This window comes from Lathamus discolor, chromosome 3 (genome assembly GCF_037157495.1).
Source record: "Lathamus discolor isolate bLatDis1 chromosome 3, bLatDis1.hap1, whole genome shotgun sequence".
Lineage (NCBI taxonomy): Eukaryota > Metazoa > Chordata > Aves > Psittaciformes > Psittacidae > Lathamus > Lathamus discolor.
In genome coordinates, this window is record NC_088886.1 from 26,328,150 (window position 1) to 26,351,956 (window position 23,807).

Here is a 23,807-nt window from a genome sequence, read left to right on the forward strand (position 1 = left end):
GTTTTCATTAAAAAAAAAAAAAAAAAAGAAGATCCTCAGCATTAAGGAGCTGAAGGAAATAAAAAATGAAATACTAAAAATAATCCACACTATTAATTTAATAATAAAGGCAAAATCTTGAGATGTTCTAGAACCTAACAGCGTTCCTCTGAAAATCCAGGGCATGCCATACTCTGTTGCAGAAAACTCACTTAAAGAATGTGCACTGTAAACAGAAACCATCATTACACAAACATGTTGATTATTTGCCTTGTTCTTTAGAATGAAGATGCTGGTGACTACAAGTGTGTGGCTACCAATGATGCTGGTGTGGTGGAACGCAGTCTGACACTAACGCTTCAGAGTAAGACTCAAATTGATAAGTTTAATTTCACTAGACTGGAGCAACATCCACTTTTGGATAGATGGATGCAGCTCCCATTCAATTTTTGAAGGTTAGGCAATGCACTGTAGGTTAAGATTCCTCTCACCTTTCATTATTAATTTGTTTAGAGTCTAGTTTAAGCTAGTGATTGAGGTCAAAGAAGAGAAGCATGTATAGGATGATTCAAGTTCATTTTAAAACCACGTTAGAGTAGGGTGAATCATCTTTTGAAAGGGCCTGTTTCTCTTAGTTGACTAGAGAGCATGTTGATAGGACTGGATAAATTAGACTTCTAACTTTTAAATTGAGGAGGTTACAAGACATGAATCTCAGCTTTCACTGTCAATATTTTATTTTTAGCAGAAAGAATATTTTAGAATTATTTTTTCACCAGTGTTAGAATTTCTGAACATCCCTTTTCTGTGGTAACCTCAAACATTGTTGATCTGTTACTTACGTCTCAGTTGCCTCTGGACATAATTAAGTGCATCTTCCTACAGGCTTTATGAAAAGCAAGACATTTAGCAATAAAGACATCTGTATATGCTCATATAGTCAGACCTCAATCCCAGCTTTGGCCCTCAGATTGCTTCATATTAAAAACAGCCTGTCATTATCATTTTAACTTGATAGATTTTGACAGTGAAAGATCAACAATAATAGTTTTAGCTAAAGTAAACTGACATCAGATTTTTTTGCCCTCATTCTGAACAGAACTCTAAATAATCAATATAACAGAAAAAATTAAACCATATGCCATTGCCTAAAGAAACCTTGTCTTTCAGGTCCTCCAGTCATCACTGTTGAACCTGTAGAGACAGTTATAGAAGCTGGTGCCACAGCAATGCTGAACTGCCAGGCAAATGGGGAGCCTTCTCCAACCACCAAATGGTCCCGCCAAGGCCATCCAGTTGTGGGCGATGAGAGAGTGACTGTCCTGTCCAATGGCTCCTTGCGTATTGTTGCAGCGCAGAAGGAAGATACGTCCGAATACGAGTGTGTAGCAAGGAATCTTATGGGATCTGTTCTTGTTAGAGTACCTCTGACTGTCCAGGGTAGGTGCACAAAATATAGACTCATAGAATGGTTTGGGTTGGAAGGCACCTTAAAGATCATTCAATTCCAACCCCCTGCCATTGGGCAGGGTCACCTTCCAATAGACCAGTTTGCTCCAAGCCCTGTTCAACTGTCAGGGATGGGGCACCCACAGCTTCCTCGAGCGACCTGTTCCAGTGTCTCACTACCCTCACATTAAAGAATTTCTTCCTAATATCTGATCTAAATCTACCCTTTTTCAGCTTAAAGCCATTCCCTCTTGTCCTACCACATTGCTTATAAGAAGTCCCTCTTGAGGATAGGATATTGACTGCCAAACTGGTAGATTACAGCATTAATAGAGATAATATACGATCAAGATTTTATCTTATCCGTATTTTATGGATATTTAATCTTACCTTCCATGTACACATAACTGTACATTAAGCCTCATCTGAGATGTCAGTGGGGTTTTGTTTCATGAAAGTTTTTCCATTATGTTCATCCAGCTGTTTGAGACAGATGAGCATGAAGCAGTGAGAGACACAGTAATGAATGAATCTTGAGCTAGATACCATCCTCAGAACACGTCATAACTTAATAGTGCCTTTAAAGAAAAGCCCTTGGGAGAATAGGCAATAATTATTTCAGAGCAGCTGAAGTGTTCTCAGAGCTGTAGTAGATATTTGTAGTAATGAAGATGGGAAATTAGTTGGATTTCCAATTAATGGTTTATGAAGTGCACTTTTCACTTTGCTGTATCAATCTAACAGAATTACAAGCAGAAGCATGATACAGAGCTTCGTTTTTCCCATTGCAGTGCATGGTGGATTTTCCAATTGGCTTGAATGGCGATCTTGCAGCGTAACTTGTGGTCAAGGTGTTCAGGAGCGAGTACGTCAATGCAACAACCCTCTTCCAGCAAATGGTGGGAGGAGGTGTGAGGGGCCTTATACAGATGTACGCAGCTGCCACAACAAGCCATGTCCAGGTATTTCTTTAATGAATTGATACTTTAAATGTGCCTTATGTTAAGTGCCCTAACAGTGAACTGTTATCACCACAGATCTTCATGACAGATTAATTTTGCTAAGAAGTTGGAATTATTTTTTTCTTTTGTGGAAAGGAAGAGGAAATTTCAATAAATACTGCAGAAATATTTTTTGATTAAAACTGTTGGGGTTTCTGTTTCTTAGTGGACGGCAGCTGGTCAGAGTGGGGGCTATGGGAAGAGTGTTCGAAGAGCTGTGGACAAGGTAACAGGACCAGAACCAGAACCTGCAGTAACCCACCAGCTCAGCACGGCGGGAAGCCCTGTGATGGCAGTGCTGTGGATTCAGTCATGTGTAATATAAGGCCTTGTCCAGGTAAGAGAAGAGTGGTTTAAAAATAGCTGCACAAGGGGTTTTCCATATAGGTTGCTTTTTTTTTTTTATTATTTTCCTCCAAACCCAAGTTCTTTTAGCTTATTTAAAATTATTAAATTATAAAAGAATTAATCTCCCCCCCCCCCTTTTTTTTACAATTGTTTGTGATGTATTGAGTGGCACTAATTCTTGGAGACAGAAGTCACAAAAAGTGCATGGAGAATTCTTAGCATTTCCCCTCTTCCCCCCCTAAAAAAAGTGATTTTTTTATTTTATTTTATTGTTTTCCAGTACTTGTTACCCATGTTCTCACAGAGTAAACTCACCACCCTGAACATATTCTGCAAAACCAGTTAAAATGGAAAAATAACCAAACCCACCCAAGCAACTATTAAAAAGCCATGTAAATCATGATAGTTTAAGGTATTATCTGTTTGTTTTACCCTGTTGTTGTAATTTTCAGCCACATCTTCCTCGTAACTAAGCTGAATGCTCACGTTTCTTTCCAGTCTTGATTTTTCCCTTTCACCCTGGCTCTGCTACCACCACAATGCTAAATGTTCATCCATCAGCCTAAGATTCAGTTCTCTAGATCTTGGCTCCTCCTTACTGGTAGTCAGTGAAGCTGTGTGCCAGTTTTTAACTAGCATGGCCCTTCCTCTGCTGAGACCTTCAGCCTAGCACAGGACAGTCAGAGCCAGGTAACTTATGAAAACACCAGATTTGATCAAGTGTTCAGTTCTGGTGTTCCAAGCCTGTAGTAAGGTGAAGTGATGTATTTGGAAAATGAAAAGGAAAGAATCTTTTTTACAAAATGTTAATCCACTCTGGCTATTGCTCAAGGCAATGGCCTTTTCAAGGGCTGATTCAGGGTATTTATTGATATTAAGCAGCACAGCTTTTTACCTTAGGCTGTGAAGCTGTAATTTCAAGTTAGAACAGCTGTACAGTTTCAACAGTTTTATAGCTGTGATGCCTTTGCAGTTGATGGTGAGTGGAGTTCTTGGCTGCCATGGGGACCTTGCAGTGAGACTTGCGGGAAAGGTACTCAGACACGACTGAGGCTCTGCAATAACCCTCCTCCTTCACACGATGGATCATACTGTGAGGGGTCTGACGCCCAGATGCAGGTTTGCAGCAAGAGGCGCTGCCCAGGTAAGATGCTTTGGACACAAAGGGAATGATGACAGACTTGTAATTTCCTTTCCAAATTCGACTTAATTTATATTGAAAGCTTTCCAGTTCTGAAAGTGCAGTCCCTGAAAAAATTCCATTTAAGCCTTTAATTTTCACTATTCCCTGCCACTATCTTTAGCACCCCACTATAGACCTAACATATGGGATTTCTTCTGCTGTCCTTGTCTCTCTTCCCTTACCCTGTGACTGTGCAAAAGCAGCATTTTAAAACCTTGGCTATTAAATTACAGGTTTCCTAAACATTTATTAGTTTTTTTTTCCTTGGTTCTGTTATTCATTTATCCTGTTCTTCCACATTTCAATGAGTCCTTCATGACCAAACAGGAGAACTCACAGTTTTGAAATACAGCTTCTGTATCTGGCTGCAGGGATAATGAGAGGGAAATTCCATTAAGTTGAATGTGCAGTAGTTCAGACTAGATCCTCCTGGCTTTGTGCTCCATTTTGCACATGCCAGCCACTGTGCCGAGTCCCCACTATAACTAACAATGCGTAGAAGAGAATGCTGCCCTTCTGGTAGTCAAGAAAGTGAGGGTTCAATGTTGCACATTTACCCAGCTTCACATGCTGCTGCTAGAGGATGTTTTTGCTTACTTGGCCTGTTCTCAGCCAACAACTTAAGTGCTCACACAGATGTAGCTGTAACAGTTTGTGTCACCATGTCTTGGGAAATCAAAGACCCTACTACTCAACTGCTTAGACCTGATTTATGAGAGATAATTTAGTAATAACTCCTATGAAGAGCTGAGCCAGTAACTCAAAGGCTGGTTAGGAAGGAGAAGGATTACATCTTGAGACAGTGCAGCTGCAACCAGAGTAGGGTGCACAGCTGAAGGCTGGGGCTTTGGGGTAGCACCTGTGCCAGCCCAGTGTGGTAATTTCAGGTACTGCTTTGTATGTGGTTCAACTTGCTTACAGGTATCTAAAAATGGGAAAGTGTCAGCTTGAGGACTGAGTGATCCCTGACCATGTTTCTGGTCAGGCGTATAGGTTATTTAAAAGACAGGTCATGCCTTTCTCCAGGTTTACTCCCTGAAATCCCTATGTAGCTGAGATGTTCTAGAAAGAGAGCCAGTAACACCCTACATCAGTTTTACCCCAATGTAGCACTGATTTACTTTGTTATTTCTAATGTCAGAGACACTAAGTGTACCATGCTATGCCTTTCTCACCAGTGGATGGGAAGTGGACCACGTGGAGCAGCTGGAGTGCCTGCACCGTGTCCTGTGGAGGAGGAAGCAGGCAGAGAACACGTCAGTGCTCAGACCCAGCCCCACAGTTTGGGGGTCACAAATGTGAAGGAAATGACATACAAATTGATTTTTGCAACAGTGATCTTTGTCCAAGTAAGTGCTTTGAATTAGGCTGCTTATCCACTCACTGAGTTTGTATATATGCAGGAGAGGAACAAAGCCCTCCACAAATCACAATCTCCCACAAAAATTAGGGCGGTCTGAACACAGGCAAGCAGTATTAGCTGCCTGGCAAGAGTGAAAGCATCTCTTCATCATTCAGTATGACTGGGGCACTTCAAACTTAACTATTAGGAAAACAAACAGCTGCTGGCCATAAGGTCCTGCTAGACTGTCAGATGTCACGCACCTCTCCAAAGTAACAACTGTCCAGTCAGAAAGTACTGCAAAGTGAATTTCTTCGTATCTCACGGTAGCATGCAGTGACTCATTTAGTTAATAATATATGATGCACACTTTCTTACAAACAATGATGTTCTGGAGTTACTCAGAAATCACCGAATGCTGGACTTTCTTAGATCTTTAACTGTCTGGTTCTTTTTTTTTGGGGGGGGAGGGAATATATGAACAAGTTACTCTTCAATAGCAATATTTTCCTAGCTTGACTTTCTGGTTTTAAGTATCTGTTGTTAAGAGGAAGACAGATGAAATCTAGTGTGTTTTTACAGTTCATGGAAACTGGGGCCCATGGAGTAGCTGGGGAGCTTGTAGTCGAACATGCAACGGAGGCCAGATGAGGCGATACCGGACCTGTGACAATCCTCGCCCTGCCAGTGGTGGAAGGGCATGTGCAGGGGCTGACATGCAGATCCAGAAGTGCAGCACTGACCTGTGCCCCGGTGAGTGCTCAGACTAACAGACATTAAATGCAGCTTTCACTGGAAGACGTCAAGGTGTACATAACATAAGTGAGATTTAAGCATTATGAAAGGAATGTAGAGCATTCTGTAATTACTTACAATTTAATACAAAATAATAATCCACTCTCACTTTTTTCTTTAAATGACTGTCACCTTATAAAGATTTCCTCCTGCATGCATTCGAGTTCCCCAAAATAAGGTAAAATTATGCAAACCAAGAAATAGCATATGAAAATCTCTCCTAAATCTAATAATTCTACTTTTTACAGTAAATACAGTTTATAAGGCTCCCATATAAACCCTCTTAATGTATTCTAGAGCAGAGAAAAATGCTAAGTTCAAATGCTTTAAACAAAATGATGATCAAAGCAGTAAATTACTTTATTGACAGTACATAACTAAGGGGTAATTGAGGAACTTACACATTCAGGATCAGTGTCAGCAATACAGAAGATAGACCACAATGCTAGAGACTTATTAAATGCCTATAAATTTCTAAACACCCTTCTATAACTTTCCCCAAAAGGATTATTATTATATTATTTTTAATTCTGATTTAATCATTTTTGAAATTATTAAATCCATGATCCACCTGTTGGTTGTTCTGATGTTCTTCAAGTAGACCGATTCTTGGGTACGTGAGCATCTACATACTTTCACAGCCAGGTTCTCCAGCCAGCAGTGGTATGTTGCTGCAATACAGCAGCCCAGATGGGTTTACCAGAAGTCAATACTACAAAGAACCACGAAATGATAACCTTAATCCAAGCCCCATGGAGGATGAACATTACCACCAGGATGTTTTAACGTGCTCTGGTCAGACCTGTCATTGTCTCAACCCTTTGTGCCCCATGTTGGGTACCAAAAAGACTGTTGTGGTTTAACCCCAGCTTGCAGCTAAGTACTATACAGCCACTCATTCACTCCTTCCCCACCCCTGGTTGGATGCAGAGGAGAATCAGGTTTAAAAAAAAAGGTAAAATTTGCAGGTTGAGATAACAACAGTTGAATAATTGAAATAAAATAAAATATATGAATTATAATAATAAAAGGAAACGGAGAGAGGGGAATAAAACTTAACAAAAACAAGTGATGCACGTTACAGCTGCTCACCACCCACTGACTGATACCCAGCCTGACCTGAGCAGCAATCACACCTTTACAGGTAAGTCCCCCCAGTTTATATACTGGGCATGATGTGCTGTGCTTTAGAATACCCCTTTGACTAGTTTGGGTCAGATGTCCTGTCTCCACTTCCTCCCAGCTTTTTGTGCCCCTCCTCGCTGGCAGAGCATGAGAGGCTGAAAGTCCTTGATCAGGGTAAATGCTACTGAACAACAACTAAAACATCAGTGTGTTATCAGCATTGTTCTCAGACTAAAACCAAAACACAGCACTGCACCAGCTACTAGGAAGAAAATCAGCTCTATCCCACCTGAAATCAGGACACTGTTGGGAGAAGGGTTCCTACCCATCCTACCCATTATGGTGTTTTTGTCATCCTTTGACCTATTTCTTTAACACATTGATTCAATCAAGGACTGACACTAAAGCATCACTGATGCAGCCTGAAGCATTTAAAATGAAAATTTGCTTTCTTCATTCTTTATTTATGAAGTGGATGGAAACTGGGGGCAGTGGCAAACATGGAGCCAGTGTTCAGCTTCTTGTGGAGGAGGAGAGCAGACCCGGACACGCCTGTGCAGCAATCCAGCCCCATTAAATCGTGGACGTCCTTGTCCTGGAGACTCCTCCCAGATATCCAGGTGTAATACCCAAGCATGTCCTGGTGAGTTATTTACAGCCCGCATGCAATGAAATATATTGTGTGGCACTCCTAATTTGAGTGGTACTCTTCCATACCAATTTGACTGATTTGATTTCAATTTTTTGGCTTAAATCTCCCATGCAACTTCAGCAGGAATATTTTTTTTGTTAGCTTTTTACATAGCACTAGAGTATGTTGTTAAACAATTGTTACTTCTCAGAGGTGAGTGCGTGAGGTGATTCCTGTGTTAGTGTGAATCTACCTCAGACCACATATACAGAGATACTGTTATTTGTAGGTTGTGAGCTTTACTCTTGCAAATAATGTAGTAACATATGTGGAAATATTCTTACTCCTTAAAATGCTGGACAACAGTTCTGAATTCTCTCCCTCAAGATATCAGGCAGCAAAGTTTTCACATGGGCATTTTTTTTCCTTCCTCCCACTCCTCCCCTACACAGGTGGGCCTTCACGTGCCAAAGGCAGCATCATTGGCAATATTAATGATATTGAATTTGGAATTGCTTTCCTGAATGTCACAGTAACAGACAGCCCAGACTCTGAAACTAGGGTAATACAAGCAAAGATCACAAATGTACCTCGGAGCCTTGGTAGGTTTTATTTTACTTTTTATCACTTTTGTTCCTTGAGCCAGGCTGAATTCTGTGCAGTCAGTTTTCACCACTTAATTTCATGAAGTCTCTCTGAAGAAATGAATCTGAGCTTTTCACATGCAAGGAGTGAAAAGGAGTCTTCAGTATTTACTTCTAGTACATTACCATTTGTAAAATGATTCCCCTGAATATACCAGTACATACTTTTTTTTTTCCTGGTTTAAATCTTCAGGGTTACTCTAGTTTTAGGTCTTCATATTCAATCCCTACTGATGTGGTCTGCTTGATGTTAGGAAAAAAGCTCTCAAATGTTATGTCACATTTCTTTCAGGTCCAGCAATGAGAAAGCTCATTTCTATTCTCAGTCCAGTTTACTGGACAACAGCAAAAGAAATTGAAGAAGCAATGAATGGGTTTACACTCACTGATGCGGTCTTCAAGAGAGAAACTCAAGTGGAGTTTGCAACTGGTTAGTTCACTGTGATATACCAGCGCATTCTGTTTCCAGTGAGCTTGAGAGATACTGTATTTCTTCAAAAATAGCACATAACTAACTGTTGCTGAACTTTGAGTCTTGTGCTCTACACCAGTGTTTTCTGAATGACATGGCTTTCTGAGGCTTAAATACAGTTTTTAGAGCTGTCATTTGAAATATCATGTTTTTTAATTACTGGCGTGGTACACCTTAAAAAAGTAAGAGTATAAAATAACTGGTGAAGGGATCCTAATTCAGATACTGTGTGGCTAACATTAACTCTTTGGTTAGAATGTTTTATAAATCAATGTGCTCTTAAAATTCCTAGGTGAGATTCTGCGGATGGCTCATATTGCTAGGGGTTTGGATTCAGATGGATCTTTGCTGCTTGATGTTGTTGTGAGTGGCCACGTGCTGCAGCTCCAATCAGTAGCTGATGTTAACGTGAAGGTAAAGCTGCTCAAGGCACCACCTCCTACTCTCATCAGTACACTTCCTCTCTCTTCTGTATTAAAGCAGTAGACACTGCTTTAGTCCTGAAAACTGTTGTATGTAACTTGTTTTGTGTCTGGTTTAACTGACAGATGTTAACATTGCCTTTGAAAACATGTTATCATCAGGAAGGTAGTATTGGTCGAGGTTTTTAGATGTTAGAAGGTAGTATTGAGAGTCTTTGGGGCTCGTTACCACAGGCAGGCATGTCAGGTGTTGCTTTTGACAGAGCTATAAAGGTGCATCTTAAACCTCTCTGACTTTCTGGCTTCCCCAAGGAGGACACCACCTCTTTTATACCATGGCACCTTGGTATCAAAGGTGCTGATAATTAGTCTACAGCTACAGTTATGCATATGGTGGCAGAGAAACATTCCTGCAGCTGATAAAGTTGCAAAGACAGGGATTAATGGATTCTGATTCAGATTACATCACAAGGTATTTTATATTTTCTTATCATACACGTTGCTATGATGCTGGTAATGATGTGCTTCTTTCTCTGCTATAACATCAAACCTTTGTCTTGTGGAAACATCTATTATGGCAAACTGTCCTATTATGCAGTCTATCTGAAATATTTTACAGAATTTGCTTTTCCAAAGAATGACACTTCTCTATGAACTTTTCTCAGGATTGATTAGAGGGCAGTTTGCATGATCGTATAGCAAAAGGTTATAAACCTGCTACTGAATTGCTCTGCCTATTTTTTCCAGGAGATATTCTCTGCTGCTCATAGTGAGATAGCTTCTATCACTGGCCTTGTATTCCTGATGGAAAGATGTAGTTCAAAGGAACTATTTTTGGTGTACTGTAAGACATGAAAAATATTTTGCTTATACCAGTAGGTGGTATAAAAGTTTTGGTTTAAAATCAGGTTCTTGGTAATGGGATTTACTGTAAAAGAAAGAACATTCTTTGAAGTTGTCTCGTAAAGGTGATAATCAGTCAGTGGTAGGTAACCAGTGAAAATGTTTTAATATATTAATCCCACAGTATAATAAATATACATTAAATTCTTCATATTTTGATACACTGCAATATGTAGCATGTCCAATATTTATATTTTTTCCAGTGGCAGAATTTTCTCTTGCTGTTTAGTTAGCACATTGTCAGCATCTGACTTAGAATATGAAAAAAATATTTAGATCTCAAAAGATTGTTACTGAACAGTAAGATCATTTTCAGGTTTTTTTTTGGAAATGCTATGCTGTGGCCCCCATCATCAAGAAGCTCACTACCACAGCCTGTTTCTTATTTAAAGAAATATACCAGATGCTGTTAAGATTCAACAGTTAAAAGTAAAGTATGTGTTGCGTGAAATACACTTTGTTCAGCTGTTAAGACCCTTTCTCAAAATACATCTCATATCACTTTAAAATGCAAAGACCACAGTGGTATTGGATATACTCAGTGCCTGAAGCCTAAATTTTGCTGTTTCAGGATTACACAGAAGACTATATTCAAACTGGCCCTGGGCAACTGTACGCCCATTCTACTCGTCTCTTCACTGTAGATGGAGTTAGTGTTCCCTATACATGGAACCACACTATCACCTATGATCCCATTAAAGGAAAGATGCCTTTCTTGGTGGAAACTCTCCATGCTTCCTCTGTTACAACAGAGTACAGCCCACTGGAAGAAACAGTGGCTTTTAAAATCCACGCTTCCATTGCAAAAGGTATTGTTCTAATCTTTCACAGAAAGAAAACAATGGAAAAATAATATCCTGTCTTTTCAGATTCCATTACCAATATGCTCAAAAGCTGTTATGGCTTTGAAAGAGGAAATTTTGTGAAACTTGGGTGACTTTATTGTAAATCCTGGGATCTACATGTCTTGTTAATATACTGAAAGATTAATATGTAAAAGCTATTGCAGTTTGCACTTACTTTGTCTGTACTTCTCATTGATGAGGTATGTCTGCTTTTGTTGACAAAGCTAATAGCATCACCATTAGCTTCAGATATTCAACCTAAAATATTTTCCCATTTCTTTGCACGTACCTTTCATTCTGTTAAGGAAGAAAATCCAAAATTAAGCACAAAAATGGTTAAAATGTCCTAAGTCATTCCTCAGATTGAACTTCTCTGGATTATTTGGTACATATAGAAAATATGATACAGAGCTTCAGCTTGAAAAATTTACTGGTACTTTATGGATTTTTTTAATTTTTTTTTTTTTTATGTGAAGCAAAATGGAATAGTCTTTATTCTTTTAATAATGAAAACTTTATGGAGGAACTTTGGAAGATGTACCAGGTACCCTAAGGGACACCCACGCATGCACTTGTTTAAGGTTTTTCAAAACCCATGTACTACAGACTTTCAGTGCCCAGAAAGAACACCCACTAATAAATCTTTTATAAATAGGTGGGCTGCAATTCTTAACATTAAAGTGTCGGGGGGGGGGGGTGGGGTGTTAAAGTAATATTGGCCATATTGTCATCTACAAGTAACGTGTGCTTTCTTTGTATACAGGAGATCGTAGCAACCAGTGCCCTGCTGGGTTTGATTTTGACTCAACTGGGCCTTACTGTTCAGGTAATGACGTGACAAGCGTAGTGTGTAATCACAGATTCACAGACTGATCTGGGCTGGAAGGGACCTTTAAAGATCATCCAGTTCTAGTCCCCCTGCCATGGCCAGGATGCCTTTTGTTAGGCTGGGTTGTTCAAAGTCCTGACTGACCTGAGCTTGAACACTTCCAATGATGGCGCATCCACAGCTTCTGTAGGCAGTATCTTCCAGTGTTTTGCCATCCTCATCATAAAAAAAAAAAAAATTATTCTGTATTTCCAATCTAAATCTACCCTCTTTTACCTATCTGTTCTGTTGAAGAGATTCTCTGAAAAAGATTGTACCAGACTTTCATTTTTCACAGTAGTAATCCAGTTCTGCAGAGCTAAAGCAAGATTCCAGCAAGCTTAGTTAGTGTAGATTTGGTAACTGTAAAAATAAGAGTGGAAAATGCACTGCTGAACCATTTTTATGAGCTGACCTATTGCTTTATCTAGCTTTGTCCTGTGGGCTTTACCAGATATATAACCCTTAGAAAGGTTTGCAAAGTCTTGTGAAGTCTCACTGGTTTTCCTTGTTCCAGATGAGGATGAATGTGCTGTGAGAAATCCTTGTTCCCATGCCTGTCATAATACCATGGGTTCTTACTACTGCTCCTGTCCAAAAGGCCTCACTATCTCTGCAGATGGTAGAACGTGTCAGGGTAAGATAAGCATTGCTGTGGGCAGGCTGAATGCAGAAAGCCCCGTGGCATTTAAGCTGCTAGGGAAATGTTCTGTTTGGGCTGGGCCATTTTCTCATTGTAAAAATAAAATCTATTGGTGGTATTCTAATTATTTAATATATGAATATATTTGCAATTAAGTATTTCATAGCTGATCATCCTCAAGACCCTGCTTTATCTGTGTTTCATTTTGACATAGTGAGGTTTACAGCTTGTTTTTAATTACAGATATTGATGAGTGTGCGTTAGGTGGGCATACCTGCCATGCTGGTCAGGACTGTGAAAACGTCATTGGCTCATACCACTGTGTGGTGAGATGTGGGAACGGCTTTAGGAGGACAGCTGATGGATTTAGTTGTCAAGGTATGGATTGGTCCTTGGTCGTTAGCTTTCATGAACTGATAATGCTGACTTTCATAGGAGTGAAAGTAGCTTTTTAAAAGATGCACCTCCAAATACTGTGTCTTTGAATCTTCATTATTAAGATTGAGGGGGTTTTTTCTTGTTCTTTTTTTTTCTTTTCTTTTTTTTTTTTTTTTTTTGGTAGCTGTTTTGTTTTGTTGGGTGTGGTTTTGGGTTTTTTTTAAGCCTTTTGCTTTGTCCATCTTTAGAAATAAATTTAAAATCCTATCAGGGAATAACCTAACATTCTTGCTTTTGTGCTCCATGTGCATTTTCTTTTACAAAGTGAGAAGCGAACATTTCTGAACATACCTCAATAAAGTGAGAAGTGAACGTTTCTGAACATACCTCAATAGTGTAATACGAATCAAATCAGAGTCCAGAATATTGACTCAACCGAAATACTGTTCAGGTAACTGATGAAAAGGCAATTCACAGCTATGGTATCAAGGATTTGTATTGTTCAACAGATGTTAATGAGTGTCAAGAGTCCAACTCCTGTCACCAGCGTTGCTTCAATACGATAGGAAGTTTCCACTGTGGTTGTGATCCAGGATACCAGCTGAAGGGCAGAAAATGCATGGGTATGAATGAATTTTTGAATGTTTGTTCCCTCTTTCCAAGTTCATCGTTCAATATTTGGCCATAGTTCAACTATGGCCATAGTTCAACATTTGTTTATTGCTATATTTGTTGTTTGGAAATCATTATAAAAGAAAATCCTACTATGGATGATAGTATGTATTCTGAATTTGTTTGTAAAGCATTGCTAAAAGCTAGGGGAAGTGGGAATTGGGCTGATTGAAAAATATGAATGAAATAAATTCAAATGCATGTACATAAATGACTGAGTTCATTTCCATTCTTGCCTTTTCTTTTTTCTTTAAATAAGATGTAAATGAGTGCAGGCAGAATGTATGCAGGCCTGATCAGCTTTGCAAAAACACCCGTGGTGGCTATAAGTGCATTGATTTGTGTCCCAGTGGAATGACCAAAGCAGAAAATGGAACTTGCATTGGTGAGTAAAGTGCTAATGTACTGTATAATGATGGTAAACAAAGGTACAACAATGATGTTTGGGGTTTTTTTTAATAATCTTGGAAATAGTCTGGCTCCGGTTATTAAGATTTGCACATATTAAAGGCATCAACTTCTTTTCATTTATGGGAACATATGTATTTAACTTTTTTGTAATTGTTATTAAAAGAATAGAAGTATTCTTGTCCCTTCCAGCTTTCCATTGGTTTTATGAAAGAACAGTAAGGCTTTTTTTCCCCAGCATCTTTTCTGCATTGTCACCTTGAATTCTACAAATCGTTCATTAACTTTTGTAATGTGTCGTTTCATGTGTGAATGCTTCTTTAGAGTTTGTCTCAGTGGCTCTGAATCAAGATCACAGATCCTTGCTGCTTATCAGGGATGCTTTTAAACACAATCAAAGTTATATATACTACCAAATCTTTTTTTCTAGTGGGATACGACAAGAAGAGGGACTATGTCTCATTGCAGAGTAGCTGATCACATTGGAAACCTCAATGAAAAGTTTTAACAGCAAAAGTGTGTGTAAATGCAACACGGTTGAAAAATTTATCTGTGTACCTGCTCAAAATCTGCTTACGAATCACAAATTGTGACTTGTAACACAGTTATAGAGTAATGTCTAGTCATGGCACCAGGTAAGAAAAGTGTGTTCAGAGGCCATATTTATCTAGAGGGCCAAAATCACTAGTGCTTAACTGCATTCCTTCTGCATCAAGAAGTTTAAAGCTCTACGAAGTTTCAAGAAAAATCTGACTCCCTTGCCTTGTTGCTTGCAGACGTTGATGAATGCCGGGATGGAACCCACCAGTGCCGCTATAACCAGATTTGTGAGAACACACGAGGAAGTTACCGTTGTGTGTGTCCTAGAGGATATCGGTCCCAGGGAGTTGGAAGACCTTGTGTGGGTAAGCTATGCAGTCACATTAGTATCATGTATTTTCTGCTGCTGCTTTGGGCTGGGCTTTCTGTTGAAGCATATCCAACAGTGTTATCAAGACTATGCTATATAGACAAATTTGTTCTGAAGTTCAAAATTACCTATCTAAAACAAAGCATCCCATTAAAAAAAAAATAGTCAAAACTAAACAATTCCAAACAGAGATCTTTAGAGATCCATACTGTGAAAACAAATCATACAAGGGTCTTGGAGCGCTGGTGGGTGAAAGTGACAAGCTACCACTCCACAGGAGGCTTCACTTATAAAAATCAGGTCAGACGTGTTAGTTGATTGGACAGTGAAATGTGCCTGGCTGTATACCCTGGAATGTACTGATTCACACCTGAAGGCAGTCAAGCAGGAAGTGATGTGTATTCCCCTAAAGGAGAAAACCCAAAGGAAGTGTGTTGCAAGAGGCATGATACATACCCACCAGCTAGAATTGCGAAGGGTGTTCCCCATATGGGTTAAGTGAAGGAAGCTGATACCCATTTATCATCCAACACTCCCCCTTTCTGGTTTGGGTGGATCATAGTAGGGAAGGAGTATTCCTCTCAGTCACAGACATCCTGACTTTGTAGTTATTCTCCTATGCTATCTATGTAGAAAATTCTGGCATAAGAATGTGTAGAGCTTTCTCCCACGCACAGAGCCTTAGCATTTGAAGGATACTGTCACAGCTCTAATGTGGATAGTAGGACAGTACAATGTATGGTGTTAGTGCAAGTGCATAAAACATATCCCCCGATATTTAACAGCTCCCAGGATGGCACTAGAATCATACAGATTCACCCCTTCCGTATTTATGTAGAATATTTAAAATATAACAGCTGATCCACCCTGATAATGATTTATGAATGTTGGTGTATGACACTAAGTGAAGTTTGTTTCTGTTGCTCATGTGTCATATCAGAGAAGCATTCCTTCATGATGACTTCTTCAAAATTAGCTTTCCGAAGAGATAAAGAGCTGCTTTGGAGAACAGGGTTTTTCCTTTTAAACAACTGAAGATTTTGGACTACCACAAGCCAGGAATTTATTTTGGGGGTTTTTTTGTTTGATCATTTTTTTTAAATTAAAGTGACTAAATTGCAGTAAGGAACTGTTTGGTATAGATGAAGACCTTACTTCCACCAGCTGCCTCTCTTTTGAATTAAATCAATCCAGCCTCCTTAACACATTAGAACCACCTGAATTTCTGACAGTAAGAAGCTAGATAAAGCCTGGGGCTACAGATTTTCACAAAACACTAGCTGTTCTAAAGCTGTCTTCTGACCAAGGACTATTAAAAGCTCCCTCTTAAAGTGTGAACTTTACACATCTTTGAATTTCTATCTGCTTAAAAATATATTTAAAATATAGATTCAAAGGTATTAGTTCACATGTGTTAATAAAATTCAGGTTTTATTGTTGATGTTTCCAGTGAGCATAGGGAAGATTTGAAAAGTAAGTAGGCCCCCAGACTGAAGCAGAAGGATTGAACCTCTGCCACCTTTACCCTGGGTAAAGTCCTTTGTGTCTTATGCCCATCCAACAGACAGGGAATTATGATGCTAATCTCTCATCACAACATACACAGATATATGCATGCCCACTTAACTGAATATTTCTGTGAACTATGTTAGATCTTAATAATCATATTTTTTTCATTGTACAAAAGTTAAGTCTCCAAACTTTCACAGATAATGAACAATAAGAACATCAAAGGTTAGAATATAACTGACTTCCTTCCCCTGCAACCTTGTGACACATCCTTGAGACCTGATTTTTCCCCTGATGCATAGTACAATAATGGTATCAGATCTTATTGAGCTTCTCTCTGTGCCAGTTTGAATGTTGTACTTTTCAAGAATGCTCCATGTTAAGTATCCTCTTTTAGATGAAGGGCCAATAGTATCTCCCACCCATCTGTGGAGCATTTAAGAACAAAAATTACTAAAGTAGCAATGAATGGCATAAGCTGAAATGACGAACAGAGTGGGTCCTATGGGCACCTTTATTTCTGAGAGCAACTTTTCCGGCAACCAACAGAGACCACAGCCAACAACTTTCAGGTTATCTCACAGCCCTGATTCTACAAAAGGAGGGGAACAAACTCGTGGTCCCCGTTTTATAACCACGTCTTACATTCAGTAACACTTGAGGCATGACCTTCAGCATAGTTCTTGTCCTGTGTAAGCGCAGTCTTATGTCACAGGAAGCCTTACAGGAAGAATAAAGGTATATTAGTGTTGTGGCTAGAGAAGCCAGCCTATTTGGCATTGTGTTTGCCATATTTTAGTGTCTTCAGGATCTGACTTCTATGTCTTCAGTTTGTTCCACAGACTGAGATAAACATATGTGTATATATACATATACATATAGTTATGTGTTGTTGTTTGTTTGTTTTTTCTCCTTTCCACATGGTTTGTTGCTCTGGATCATGTCACATGAGCAGACATTAATGAATGTGAACAAGTGCCTAAACCCTGTGCATTTCAATGCACCAACACCCCCGGCAGCTTCAAGTGTATCTGTCCACCCGGACAACATTTATTAGGTGATGGGAAATCTTGCGCTGGATTGGAGAGATTGCCAAATTATGGTGCCTATTACAATAGCTATAACTATGCTCAATTCTCCCCTGTGAGAGACAACTATCAACCTCAACAATATTACAGGCACTCCTCAAATCTCTACAGCTCCTTCTCAGAGTATAGAAACAGCAGAATACCTTTCTCCAGGACTAGAAGGAACATTAGAGAAACTTGTCCTGAAGGCTATGAGGCAAGAAATAACAGATGTGTAGGTAAATGTCAGTCATATCTATGCAATTGTCTTGTTTTGGTCCTTATTGTTAGGTTACTGTTTAATATATACAAGGGGCTGATGGTTTGTGGTGCTGTGTTGGGGTTTTTTTCCAATTACCCTGATAAATATTTAGAGTTCTGCATGTTCTTGTCTCCTGAGCACATTGTAGCAAAACTGTTTTCAAACCTCCTCTTTCGTAACCTCTTATTTTAATTGTGCTGCTTATTGTGTGTTTGCAAATTGTCTCCTTCTCCTATTCTCTTTCTTCTGATTACGGTAGGTCAACTTTGTGAATTTTCTCACGCTTCAAAAAACACCATCAGACCCAGTCTAGTCCTGAGGCTGTTGCTTTTATCAGACTCCCACTGATGTTAGTAGTAATTTGGTTTCAAAAGGTTTTGAATAAAAATTTTAGAACTGAGCATACTAGGGCCAGTGCCAGCACTGCTACAGGATGGTTAGTCACTGCCATATAGGTGATATAAGCAGAGATTTTAAGTGATCTGTAGTTATGATAGCAGGTGAGATTGGAGAGACTGATAAATAAACAAATAGGGGATTTATCGTAAGTTGTGATAGTGACTGCACTGCCCTTTCTTTTTCCCTGATGCGGAGAGCAGGGCAGTTGTGGTAACTGGCAAGCTCTGCCCCAGCTTTTTGGGAGGTTATGAAAAATTCATTAATTTTCCTAAATATGCTTCTCTAAAGACAGACTTTGACAACTTAACTCACATTTTGAGTATTTGAAGAAAAAAAAACCAAACATTCCATTCATTCATTGTGATAATACTGCTGCATTCAGGTCTAACAGTACCACAGGCTAGGCCTTATTACAGCTTGTCCCAGTGCATTTAACCTAGTACTATATAGTACGTGTGTAGCTACATATAGTATGTAGCTATGTACTTCACCCTAGCATATATGCCACTTCATAGGAGACACAATACCCTTCCAGGATAAATAGTGATCTACAGCTAGATTCTAGCAACCAGAATTATTGCTAGGTTACATACCAATATATATTATATAATGTTGGAAAATGTGAGTGTAATTTTATTAATTATGGCTAGGCAGACATTAAACCTTATATTTACGTTATAAAGAAATTTCAGTCGTTGTATATATGCAGTTTGATATAGGTACAGCCGTTTAATTGAAAGACCTAGGAATATAGCTACCACTATTAACGAAAGGGTTAAGCTAAAAATCTATCATCTTCATTCCAGCTTCCAGTTTGAATTAATTATTATTCTTGTACTTCCATTTCATTGGAATAAACATCTAAATTTCAAAAATTACTGATCAATATGAAAAATGCACCAGAGTGAGGCTTTTTAAAAAGAAAGTTCTCTCAACTGACAACTGTTAGGATTTGATAACAACATACCATAAATTTCTAGTCACATCTGTTTCTCTTCTGTTTGCATTTTTATCTAATGCAACCCCTGTAAATCAGACAAAGAGAAGGGAAGGAACCTTCCTTCCCCTGTTTTAGTCATGCAAGTCTTGCCACTTGCCTGAGATTAATTTTAGTAGGCTCTCTATTGCTGTCCTGAATTCGGCAGATGTTTCAAATTATAATTATATATGATCTGTGTCTAAATCACACTACTCTGCTTTGAAAATTTGACATAAAGTGGTCTGGTACTTTTGTATCTGAGAGGGGAATTAAAAAAAATATATAATAAAATTTAAGAGCATTTAATGGTAGTGTTCCCAGATACTGAGCTTAATTCAACCCTGTGGCATGGAGAAGATCAGTTTGGAAGGGAAAGAGCTTTGCCTGAGGAGGGATTAAGTGTAAGAACAGCTCTCCCACTGTCAAGGTTTCCTCTGTTGAGATAACTAATCCGGATGTTTCCTAAACATATTGCTTAAAACATTGTTACCAGGCACCACAGCTTGCTTTCTGGGGCAAGACTGTATTTGTATAACCTTGTTGATATATAGATTACACATCCCCCTTTTTCCCCAGAACTCTGTATCACAACTGGTCTCTTCAGCTAGAGTATGTATTATGGAATGGTTGCTATTAAAAGAGGTGATGACCCCTCAAAGCTGACTTTAATTATTAAAAAGTTACAAGGAGTGGCACAGGTAAGGTGTGAAAGGCCTTGCTAGTCTTAGATGTTCAACCCCATCAGAAAAGAAGATCCAGACAACTTCCACCAACTCTGTGCATATGCTTGTACCTAAATAAGAGAAAAAAACCTCTGTTTGATACCAGGTTCAAATAATCCTGATGTGTACATGTTCGTGTTTCTTTCCACAGACATTGACGAATGTGAAACCAGACATACATGTCAGCATGAATGCAGAAACACCCTGGGAAGTTACCAGTGTACTTGTCCATCTGGTTATCGCCTTATGCCCAATGGCAAAACCTGCCAAGGTACAGAGGTCCCTTTGAGTGATCAGAAACATATTCAGAATTTCAGGTTTCAGAAATGTTTATATTTCACATCTTAATGTTTAGTAAAACAAAAGAAATTATACAACAGCAGCTTCTTATTCTCTGAGGTTCTCAGGTGACCTTACATCACACATCTAACTCCAGGCAAGTAGACAGCAGCTTCAAGGTCAAACCCAGTATAATCCTTAACCTGCCTCTGTCAAAAAAGGGTACTGTGGGTACTGTCAGATTTTCTATTCCCTCCCCCACCCCCCAAAAAAAAAAACACAAACCACCAAAAATCCCCTGACCTAATTAGCTCTATTGACAAGACAGCTCTATTGACAACTAGTTTATGTTGGATCAAAACTGAAGGGCAGCTCTTGCACAATATGCCATCCAGCACAGTAATAAAATGCCAACAATAATAAATGAATAAATGTGCAGTATTGGAACTAGCAGCTCCAGTGTCTCAGACAGCAAGACAGGATTCTGAAAGATTTCACTGTGCATAGAGGTACACGCTGTAGTCTGCTGAGCCATTACCCAGCTAGTTTTTAACCCTTCTGTTTTTCTACCAGCAACTTACCATTTGCATGGGGTTTTTTTACATTCAGATATTGATGAGTGCCTTGAACAGAACATTAATTGTGGATCAAATCAGATGTGTTTCAACATGAGAGGAAGCTACCAGTGTATAGACACACCTTGTCCACCAAACTACCAGCGAGAGCCTCTTTCTGGGTACGTTTTATTTTCACCTCCTTTTCACTTACCCCAAGCTCAAATCCTTAATCTGTATGTATACACTAAACAAGAAACTTTGACACCATATAAAGCTCATACTAGCAAATTGGTCATATATGACACCAATAAAGCTCATACTAGCAAAAGGTAAAGCATTGACATTCAAGACAAGCAGCAGTATCCATGTTCATGTATCAGCACAACCAGAAAGCAGCAGGTGCAGGTGAGCTGGCTGGTTCTCAGTATCCCTGCAGCATTACTCTATTAGTTCAAAAGGAAATGGCACCAGAATGTTCCTTTACTATAGGAACCCCAGCAGGCAGCACATCACAATTCCTTCTGCTGATTTGGTGTCATTCAGTTGTCACTTATGGACTGTACACACAGTCAGTTATAGACTATACACACGGACTATAGGGCTGCCTTTGCATCTGAGGTTTCTGACTTCTCTAACAGCCTAACATGTTTCAAAGCATTTAACGTATTCTTTTAGTCAGGAAAATAATGCTATCATTAATGGTAAATTTTGGTGGGTTTAACTTAATCTGTTTCCCTGTTTTTCCCCTGACAAAACATATTAATTTCTTGTAATCTTTTAATATATTCAAGGAAATAGCTTGTTTCAGTCAGAAACCATCTTTTGTGATCAAACTCAACTGGAATGGCACGTTGAAATCGGTGATGTTCATTGACCTCTGTTAGCACTGTCAAGCAGAGCTAGCAAAGATCTCCTAGTTTGACTTTTGATTAATAGAAGTAAAGCTTACTTTGCTCTTCTTCATTCCAAATTCTTTATTTTATGATCAAACACACAAACACCTCAAATGGAGCTGCCTGGTACATTTTAAACCAACCTTTCCAACTCTAATGTTTAAGACCAAGGTCACAGAAACATAGCACCACTGACTCCAATAACAAATATTATATTTGCATCTTTATATTACCTTTTTGAGATTATTCTGTTGAGGTGAAAATGGGACATTAAACTAGGCTCCTTTAAAGGAACAATGGATAAAGAGTACATGAGTATATTATCTTTATACAGAAGTTTTAATCTGCATACTGCCACAGGGTAAACAGGGGAAGATTTTTCTCCTTTAAGAACTCTTGCAGTACTTACAGTATTGTGCCTTCTTCCTGGACTAAAGTGCTCTGCTTATTCTTAGGTTCTGTCTCAAAAATTGCCCAGCCAACGACTTGGAGTGTGATCCGAGTACCTACGCCTTGGAATACAAACTCCTTTCCCTCCCCTTTGGTATAGCTGCTGGCCAGGATTTAATCCGGCTGGTTGCCTATACTCATGATCAAGTCATGCACCCAAGGACAACTTTCTTAATGGCAGATGAGGACCCAGCAATCCCATTTGCCCTGAGAGATGAGAACTTGAAAGGAGTAGTGTTCACCACCCGACCGCTGCGAGAGCCAAAGACTTACCGCATGGGAGTCAGAGCTTTATCCTACAGTGTTGATGGAAATATTGAGTATCGGACAACTTTCATTGTTTATATAGCTGTGTCAGCCTACCCCTATTAGACACCCAAACTACTTGACAGTAATCACACTATTTTAACCACATTTGTAAATGCTGGTGGGTATTACCACTTCCAGACTGACTTCAGTGCCTGCCAAACAGTTCTGAACCATGTAACTTGAAAGTGGTGCTATTCTCTTTTCCTTCTCTGAGGCTGCCTATCCAGTCCCATTATTCCAAATTGAGAGGAAAATCCATGGCTTTGAGGACCTGTTACTGCTTTATTTATTACACTGGAGTAGTCATTTTCCACACTTTTTCTGAAAACCAGCAGAAAAATCAAAGTATGAACTGAAGTATGAGGTCAAAATAGTAAGCAAGGAGCAGCCTCTGTTGAAAGAAACTAAAGAAAAGCCTAACCAGAGGAAAAACAATAATCAAGTGGTCTACATATTTTAAAGATTGCTGAGTGTTTTACAATTTAATCTCTATTAGATTTTTTTTTTCTTATCAAATACCTGGTAGAATTAGGGCTGCAATATACTGTCACATGCACAAAAAAGCAAATACCACTGTACCTAATGGTTGCAAATACTTAAATGATATTTAAGTTTGTTTTCAGCTAAAGAATCTACAGTTGAATTGGGAACTGGTGCAAGTTTAAGGATGCCACTATTTTTTGGAACAACCAGCAACGTGGCTCTACTTCTACTTTATACAGCAGGTATTCTATAACATTTTTGTTTGTTTTTGACTGACATTCTTGTATAACCATTTATTTAGCTCAAACCCATATCCAGCTCAGTATTCCCAACTCAGTTAAAATGTTTTGGGGTTTTATTTTTTTTTTTTTTTGGCAAATGGAACATTTTTCTCCAAAGATGATGTAAGTTTGGTTCAGTAATGTCAATACACTGTACACAAGTAATTTTGCTGAGATGTATTCTATTTTTATGAAAGTGTATATATGTTTTTTTCCTATATGTGTTTTCTATGCAGTATCTCAAGAGTGCTTTACAGTTAAGTTTGCATAAAAGGACAATGTCAGTACAGTGAAGAAAATAAAAATAAAGGTTCAAGTTGCCTTTAGGATTTGTTGGGAGTTTTGTCTTTGGAAAAAAAAAAAAAAATCTTTCTCATTTGTAATGCACTTGCCTTTAATGCCAGCAGAGAACACAGACTGTAGGGTGCTCAGCAAATGAGGGAGCAGCATGCACAAAAGCAGCCATCTCCTGCTTTTTTGTGCTACTGGCTTCCCTACATACTTCAGTTTCTCAGAAAGTCAGGAAAACTGCTGCACTTACTATAAGACCTCTATTTAAAAATTACTTAAAATAATTTTGCTCTTTATACAAATTTATG

At 38.9% G+C, this 23,807-nt stretch overlaps 1 protein-coding gene across 1 annotated transcript in view; it reads left to right on the forward strand.

Moving 5' to 3' along the window:
- The window catches only part of HMCN1 (hemicentin 1), a 196,023-nt gene extending 172,489 nt beyond the window's left edge, over positions 1-23,534 (forward strand). The window contains exons 86-107 of the mRNA XM_065674233.1: positions 262-343; positions 1,150-1,419; positions 2,220-2,390; positions 2,596-2,766; positions 3,751-3,921; positions 5,139-5,309; positions 5,885-6,055; positions 7,695-7,865; positions 8,306-8,455; positions 8,790-8,927; positions 9,262-9,383; positions 10,866-11,103; positions 11,903-11,965; positions 12,525-12,644; positions 12,894-13,028; positions 13,538-13,651; positions 13,960-14,085; positions 14,885-15,013; positions 17,483-17,833; positions 20,108-20,227; positions 20,845-20,971; positions 22,141-23,534. Of these exons, the coding sequence (XP_065530305.1) occupies positions 262-343; positions 1,150-1,419; positions 2,220-2,390; positions 2,596-2,766; positions 3,751-3,921; positions 5,139-5,309; positions 5,885-6,055; positions 7,695-7,865; positions 8,306-8,455; positions 8,790-8,927; positions 9,262-9,383; positions 10,866-11,103; positions 11,903-11,965; positions 12,525-12,644; positions 12,894-13,028; positions 13,538-13,651; positions 13,960-14,085; positions 14,885-15,013; positions 17,483-17,833; positions 20,108-20,227; positions 20,845-20,971; positions 22,141-22,507 (3,678 nt within the window). The 3' untranslated portion in view covers positions 22,508-23,534. The remainder of the gene's footprint in view (positions 1-261; positions 344-1,149; positions 1,420-2,219; positions 2,391-2,595; positions 2,767-3,750; positions 3,922-5,138; positions 5,310-5,884; positions 6,056-7,694; positions 7,866-8,305; positions 8,456-8,789; positions 8,928-9,261; positions 9,384-10,865; positions 11,104-11,902; positions 11,966-12,524; positions 12,645-12,893; positions 13,029-13,537; positions 13,652-13,959; positions 14,086-14,884; positions 15,014-17,482; positions 17,834-20,107; positions 20,228-20,844; positions 20,972-22,140) is intronic.
- The last annotated feature ends 273 nt before the right edge of the window (positions 23,535-23,807 follow it).